The 8,277-nt window shown below is 32.8% G+C and overlaps 1 protein-coding gene across 1 annotated transcript; it reads right to left on the bottom strand.

Annotated features, from left to right (window-relative positions):
• LOC109348414 (diaminopimelate epimerase, chloroplastic) lies at window positions 519–5,428 on the bottom strand. The gene is made up of 9 exons (XM_019588845.1): window positions 5,074–5,428; window positions 4,324–4,491; window positions 4,118–4,188; window positions 3,702–3,759; window positions 3,322–3,501; window positions 2,968–3,052; window positions 1,345–1,404; window positions 1,177–1,250; window positions 519–848 (listed from the first exon to the last, which is right to left on the bottom strand). The coding sequence occupies exons 1-9, from the start codon at window positions 5,347–5,349 to the stop codon at window positions 732–734; spliced, it is 1,089 nt and encodes a 362-aa protein (XP_019444390.1). The 5' UTR covers window positions 5,350–5,428; the 3' UTR covers window positions 519–731.

Here is an 8,277-nt window from a genome sequence, read left to right as displayed (position 1 = left end):
TGAAGTTTTTGAGACTTGGAATTGAAGGCAAAGCACACTTTATTGTGCTCGTGCTACTGTTATTTGAGGAATATGGAAAAAGCTTCGTTTTTTAGGCTCATGCTAGTGTTCACAATTTAGGCTACTTCTTGGTCTAATTCAAGCTAACCAAAGTTGGGTCAAAAAATGAATACTTCTTTTTCAGTCCACTTATTTCCTAACTTGACTTTTCTTTCTTTTTTTAAACCTTATTTTCATAGTGTATAACTAGCAACTTGTCACCTTCTACCTGAATTTGTCTGTTTGATATACATAAATAGACTTTAGAATTATATTTGGGTCTTAAAGTTTTAGTTTTGATTTTTCAAAGTTATGTCAGAATTAGAATCATAAATCTAAAAATCATTTCTATCAAATTGAAATATAACCAACTAAAATTATTTTCAATTCTTAATCTCTACCTATAGAATTATAATTACACAATTATAGTTGTCTTTGATGCATATTAACAGAAAACATAACCAAAATAACACACCTCTAATTTGTACGTGAACATGATTATAGATATCCGGTTATTGTGAGTCTCACTCAACCAATAATGAAGATAATGAATACGAGGAAAAACATTCAATCTTCCAACTCCATTACTCCAAATATAGTTATTATTCAACAATCCATAATTTATAGAAGTTCTAGCTTTTAATGACAAAAAATGGAAGTAGTAGCTTTAACAACAAATTGGAGGCAACATATTAAAGTGGCAAAGAACCGTAATAAACTAGTTCTGCTGAGCCTGTCATATAGACATGATTATCTTCCTCCCTCCACTCAATCTGAAGAGGGCCCCCAGGTAGATCAACCGTGCAGTTCTGAATCAATTTCACATTTGACAAATTCAAAAAATGATGGCAAAATGAAGGTTTAGTAATATTTATGTAGCAATGAGGAAGTATTAAAACCCAAACAGAAGAATTAGTTGTTTATTTCATTTTTATAAATATACAATTTCATGCAATCAGAATTAATGGGTTTGCTTTTCAAAAGGATTTGTTGTGAAGTTGTGATTGAATGGGCTTTGAATGGAGACTTAAACATTTACCATGACAAATTGACAATCACATCTATTACACATTTTTAACAAAAAATCGACAGTTCTCATATTGTTAAAACTTAAAAGTAAAGTAGCAAACTTCTTACCCTCCCAGAACGACCTTCAAGAACTGCTGCAACAACCGTAGCACAAGCTCCAGTTCCGCATGCTAGAGTTGCTCCTGCGTATAGACAGTTGGAAAAAACAAAAAAAATGAGCTCTCTCAAACACACAATACTAATCAGAAACAGAGCTTGAATATTAGATGTTCTAACCTGCTCCTCGCTCCCAAACACGCATCTTTAGGTGAGACTCGGACAGAACTTGCACAAACTCTGCAAATTAAAACACGAGCATACCATTACTGAGAGTGGGGATTACAACAGAATTAGACTATTAGAGTGTTACTGTAACTACAATCACTTAGGGCACAACGAATCAAATGATGGACGGTTGAAATTTTGGTGGGCAGCATGCTTGGGGAGTGAATAATGCATCAAAGGTAGACAAAATTAGAAATTGTATGCTCTACACAAGCATGGGCACTCCCTCCCCCAACCAAAGGTTGACATACAGTCTAACCCAGTCATACGGGACTATGAGCAGTAATGAACCAAACTAACTATCCATCCTTTAAAATTCGACTCGTTATTTAGCTTGCCAAATTTGGTTCAAGAACCAAATGAATTGAACTTGAGCTGGAAATTGATTTGTTAAAAGCCGGACATGAGCTAAATATAATTCGACTCGTTGAATTTATGAGCTTGTATGTAAGAGGGTGATTGAGTGAGTCTCGACGCAACGGTAAAGTTACTTCTTAGTGACGAAGAGGTCAAAGGTTCAAATCCTAGAAACAACATCTCTATTTGCAAGAGGAAGTTTGCACACATATACCCTCCTCAAACCCCATTAAATGGGAGCATCGTGCATTGGGTCGCCTATATATACACATATATATGAGTGACTAAAGTGAGAACAATTCTCATAAAAATTGTGAAAACAATTAATCTGGATCATTTAACAATACATGGATGGTTAGGATTAAAAGTTAAAATGATTACATGATCACTTAAAAAAGTCATTTGCATTTATCTTTAAATCTTGACCATTCAAATAAGATCCAATGGTTCATATTAATTGTTCTCATTTCTCACAATAACACTTAAACTAACAACTTTTTAAACTCTTTAGGCAACCATTTGTAAATATGTAAGTCTTTATATTATGTTGTGACTAGTGATAAAATTGATGGATTTGATATGTTGAACCATTTTATGTGCCTAATTTTGAAACAACTACCTTTTGAAACTTAGAGAGTAAGTATTGACACTACCGTAAAGTCTTGGGCTGAGGATACCCACCTTCCCCATGCTCCACTAGTGTAAGCCTTGTGCATTGCCCCCCCTATTTTTAGTTTGAGACGTGTAACAGCATGGGAAATTTTTTGTAGTATATTTTAGAAATAAATAAATTATGAGTTGAACCGAACAGTTCGTAAACTATAATTGCGTCGAATTCGAGTGAAAAAAATAGTTCATATTGAACCAGAGTTGAATTTTGAGCCGAACAATTCTGTATCAAGCAAAGTCATGTTTGACTAGACTCGACTAATTTTCGCCCCACTGAGTCCTACAAAAATACCAAATGCATCAGGCTCTGAAGCATTCGACTAAAAACAGTACACCCCAGTAAGTCACCACCTTGATATAATGTTCATATAAAATCGCTATTGGCAAGCAACAGCCCCAACAAACAAAAGGCACAAGTGACAGAAAAATAGAGCGACAAGATGGGCATATTGATTATGATAAACAAAAAAAGTTGAAAATAATATTCTACATGAAAGAAATAGACAAATCTGTTTTGTAAATAAATAAAAAGAAATAGACAATTCTGACCTGTGTTTGTTCGTGCTGGGAACACCTCATGATGTTCAAATTTTGGGCCAATTTCTGCTAGCTTCAACTCATCAACAAACAAATTCTGTTGCAACAAGGAATAAAAATGATGTGATATATGTGGCTAGAGTGGGAAAGATAATAAGTTTCAGTAACACTACTGCAACACGGATGAAAATTTATACTAAAAATGAGTTAGGAAAATAGATGTAGTACGAAGTAATAAAGGGCCATTTTTTTTATTTTCACATAAATGGTCAAACATTCAAGTGTGTGTGTGAATGCCTGTGTATTATAATATTATAGAAGGAAATTGTAAACATGCAGCGTCTATTATATGTCAAAATTACATACCTCAAATCCTTTTCCACTGAAAGTTATACAGTGTGGATTTCCCATGCTAACACAAGTCACATTCCAGATAACCCCATCTACATCTAGCTCCGATTTAACAACAGCATGATCCTTGTTTGGAGACAGCTTAGTAGGCACATCTGATGCTTTAAGAACTGGTTCCCCCATATCTACTCTGACCTGAAATAGTATCACTGTTTATCAAGCTGAAGAAACATAACCAGTAAACAGTAAATTCCTTCTCAACATTAAACGAATTCATAACACAAATTCATAACATATATAAAAAGGTGCCTTAGAAGCAGCACGAGCTAGTGCCTTCAAAGCATATCACATGTCAGTCAGTAAACCGTGCACATATTATCCACATAAAAACTTACATTTCCATCCTCAAGAACTTCAGGAACAATCAGCCCAGCGCCAGTATGTACGGTAAAACTGCAAAGTATAAAAACACAACTTTAGATGAAATTTAAACAAGCAATTCATTATCAAATGATAGTAGTTGAGGTGGCACTGGCAAATTTTATGGTGTTTAAAATAGTTGTCTCATTCAATCATCATGTCATTATGGGTATCTATCGATTTCAAATAATGTGCAAACCATGTTTGAGCCGGACTTTTTTTATTATTATGTATCCTACTCAAAGAAGGTGTCCGTGTCAAAAACCGAAGACTCCCAGTTCTACACCTGAGCGAGGACGAGAGTGTCTGTGCTTCACAAAACCAAACTCTTGAAAGGGGAAAGGGAAAAACAGGACAAACTTTTATAGGAAGTACTCAATAATGACCATACCTATGCCTCCCATGTAAATTCTCAAGCTGAGAAACAAATTTGGCAAAACATCTGACTCCATTGCCACACATCTAGTTAGAAAAACGTCAATTCACAAAACAAGTAAATTTCTCAACGATAACAAACAGTCAATTCAATTCAAGGCCACGGCTTGAATCAGAATGGAAAACTAATTACTATATTGGTAAAAAATAAATATAGTTTACCTCAGGCTCACTACCATCTGAATTAAAAATCCTCATAGTATAGTCAGTGCCATTGATACCAGGCAAGACAAAGATAACCCCATCAGCACCAACACCGAAGTTACGGTCGCATAGTTGAACAGCTTTCTCAGGACTTATCTTAGGCTCAATAGTGTCTCTATTATCAACCTACTCAAAAGCACTCATAACAAGTTAAAAAAATCCAACAAAACAACACAAAAATCACAATTAAAAGAGTAAACCATCACTAGAGTCCTCCTACAAAGATGACAATGTCAAAGATTTTTGTCACCAAATATGCATATTTGGTTCAAGTTTATTTCGAGGGAAAACGCTGGTGGCCAATATTTCAGGACATTCCACAACCAATTGAACAGTTTCATTTCATCACTGAAAAGCTTCAATTTGAGATTTGGTACTAATATAACATGTTTCCCTTGCAAACAATTACAATTGCATTTATACCATGTTTTAATTAATCTAGTTTCCAAACCAGTAAACATTGTTCATATATTAAACTCAGCAACCACAACACACAGTCACGTAAACATAAACATATCCATTTAAGCCATTACATCAAAATCAAACAAGATAGTGAAATATCATCAATCTAAAGCCACCACCAGTTTCTAATTCTTAAGCATAATAATCTCAGACTCAAAAATAAACATATCAGGTAATAAAATTAGAGATAATTGTAACGAGAAGATAAAAACTAAGTAGTAGAATAGTATAATGAAAAGGAATTACCAAAACGAAGTCGTTTCCGAGGCCGTGAAACTTTGCGAAGTGTAGAAACGGAGTGTCTCTGCGATCGAGGAACGAAGAGGAAGAGGTTTTGAGAGGAGCATCAATGCTCATTGAAGAAGAAGAAGAAACAGTGATGCGAGAACGAGGGAATTGGAAGTTACGTTGAAGCGTGGCGAAAGTGGAATGAGAAGTAGAAAATTGATGACGGAGATTAACGGAGGAGTTGAGAGAACGGCGAGTAGGGGCTGAAAGTTGAACGGAGATGGTGGCGGTCATGGCTGTGAGAGTAACGGTGAGGGTTTTTGGGACTTTGACTTTCTTCTAACTTACGCCGCTCAAGGTATTCACTCTTTTAGTGTGAGCTTCATGTGCTTTTATTTCCAGTAATCGAAAACTCGACCTTGAGAATTCAATTGAGTCTGAGTCTTATGACAATAGAGCAATGCCTTATTGATTTTTATTTTATAATTTAAAACATGTCATCAATTTCTCACTACTATTTTCTTTCGGAGCACTATATATCCTCCTACTCACAACAAAAAAGTGTCATATGTCACTTGTAAAACAATTATTAATAAATAAATTATCTTATTGTGACACATGTCATTTTCTCACGGGTATGAGAAGTAGTACGAGGATATATCATTTTCCTTTCTTTCCATATCAAATTATCAATATATGTTTCTACTCATTTTCTTAATTTTATTCGTCCTTACATTATTTTTTCCTACAAAATTTGGGTTTTGATTATTGAATGATGTTTTTTACTAAATTATTTATCTTTATAGGTAAGGTCTTATTTATTAATTATTTTGTTTTCGCTTCCCCCACTTTTATTCAAGGTAATGACTTGATTAAAGTTTATATTTGTATTAGTTTTTGTTAACTAACAATTCAAGGGATTTAAGGAGTGAAGATAAAAACTTATTAAAAATGAAAATTGGTCCATAACTTCGTATGGTTCAGATTGATGAGCTTAATTCTTAAATAGGAAATGAGTTAGAAAATAATGAAGAAAAAAATAAGATTAATGAGTAGATCGAAACCATTAGATTTTATTTAAAATTGATGATTAAGATGAGAAGTAAATTTAAAAAACTTACTCTTGAAATATGTGTATCCGAACTGATGTCAACACCTATATAAAAGCTGAAAGTTAGAAATCAAATAATGGAAAGACTTTGTGCAAATGAGCATCAAATCAACACTAAATTACTATCTTTTCTTTCAACTAGTTCTATATATTGAATAGGTGTTCAATTTTCTGCCTCCTTGTAATCATACATAAGAAAAAATACTTACTATTATAATTTCTATTTCGTATATATCTAAGGGTTTAGAATGTATATATTGCCAGTGTAAATTTTTTACATTGTTAACATATTATTTATTATTTATTTATATTACTTTTGTTTTATTTGAGAATCAATGATAGTTAATATATGAATGTTGAATGATTTGCTAACAGTATAAAAATATTTATTTTGTCAATAGATATATAATCCAATTTAATTCCCAACTTCCAAATAGTATAGTAATGATAGAAATTTTTGATTTCCCATAGGTATGGTATCCTCGTACTAAAGACAATCATGTCCGAGCCGAAAACATCCACAGGTAAGTGTGATTAACGCTCCCAACAAACATTTTTTCATCCACAAGACTCGAACCCGAATTCTTGCTTAAGGGAAATCAAACATGTACCACTTGAACTAACATCGAATACACGTTTGTTCTGTAATATCATTTACACTCATCAAAACTGTACATTCTTCTATAAAAGCCTAATTCTGAGTTGGCCATATAATCCATTTCTTAATTATTGGTCCGAAAATAAAACAATATCCCTATAACTATGGAGTAGTTGATAGACCCATTGTTGAATAGGAATATAAAAATCACATTGTTATTAATTTTATAAATCCTATTATTTTTACCTACATTTTCAAATTTACAGAAGAAGCTGTGAATTATTTAGTTGCTAGCTAAAATGATTTCTTCTGGTGATGAGGTGAATGATTCTTCTATTATCTTTCTATATGGATTTTCATTTCTTTCATTTCTGGTTCAATTATTTATTTTTATTGCATTATTGCATTAAATAGATGCATGAAAAAGAACACCAACTAAATTCTATTTAATACTGAACTAATTTTTGGTTGCCCCACCCTAAGATTTATTGCCCATCAAAATTATAATCTCAATAATGTTTTTAAGAGTGGGGTCACCATTTTGAAGCCCTAAGAAATTTTTGAATTCATAAAATTATATGTGAAAACTACTTTGCTTTTCCGAATTCTAAATTTTCCTGATAATCTACTAGTTAATTTAATAAAATTAGTCTCTTACTTAGTTACAATCTTTCAGTTCCAGAATTATAAATAATCTGATTGTTAGAATGAATGATTTAAAGAATGTAGTGAATGAAATTGTATATTCGAGTCTCGTCTACAACAAAATATTAACGTACTAATATGTTTTTTTAGTTAAAAGATTCAAAGGCATAACAATTGTTGTTTATACTATTATGAATTCTGAGTTTCATACTAACTTAATTACATATTCTCTTAACAGAATATTATTGAGATTAAGCACATGCTTCTATGCACCAAGCTTGAATTAGTGACAGCTAGAAATGAAGCCAATATTGAGATAAAGAAATATGAGGCTACAATTAAGCTTTTATTCAAGCTCCTAAAGAGAGTTTCCAAGGAAAGAGATGAAGCAAAAGATAAACTTCAATTTCTACTAAGAAATTTTCATCAACCTAACTCAGCTGAAGCAAAAGTGAAAAACACCAAAGTATTAGATTTGAGTTCAAAACCATTCTCAAATTACTCTTTTCACTTAGAACTTGTTGGGTTTATTCAAGTGTGAAGTCCCACATTGGATATACAGGGAGGAGTGGAAGAGTTTATAAGAAGGAAAAGCACATGGAACTAACATTTTAAGGTTTTAGTTCAAGATGTGATGTCTCACTCTGGTCCAACAGAACTAGCAAGTTCTCAATCAAATGAGAATCATTTTGGGTACCAAGTGTCTCAAACAAAGAATGAGAAGCATTCTTTTATGGAATCTTCACATGCAAGAAACAATGAATCTAGCAACTTGGTATTGCATAATCAACCAAATTACCAAAACAAACATGGAATAACCAAAGTAGATAATGGTGCTTCAAATGATAACATGGGTCATAACACTTCA

The sequence above is a fragment of the Lupinus angustifolius genome, chromosome LG05, assembly GCF_001865875.1.
Source record: "Lupinus angustifolius cultivar Tanjil chromosome LG05, LupAngTanjil_v1.0, whole genome shotgun sequence".
NCBI classification, from domain to species: Eukaryota; Viridiplantae; Streptophyta; class Magnoliopsida; order Fabales; family Fabaceae; genus Lupinus; species Lupinus angustifolius.
Note: the sequence above shows the minus strand (reverse complement) of the source record. Positions and strands in the feature narration are given on the sequence as shown.

Bases quoted from the DNA above. Each gene is read 5' to 3' on its own strand.
- LOC109348414 (XM_019588845.1), bottom strand. From the start codon at position 5,349: ATGACCGCCACCATCTCCGTTCAACTTTCAGCCCCTACTCGCCGTTCT. The intron at 4,492-5,073 runs GTAATTCCTTTT...GCTTTTGAGTAG, and splicing joins TCGGAAACGACTTCGTTTTG to GTTGATAATAGAGACACTAT. The intron at 3,502-3,701 runs GTAAGTTTTTAT...ATACTATTTCAG, and splicing joins AAGTTCTTGAGGATGGAAAT to GTCAGAGTAGATATGGGGGA.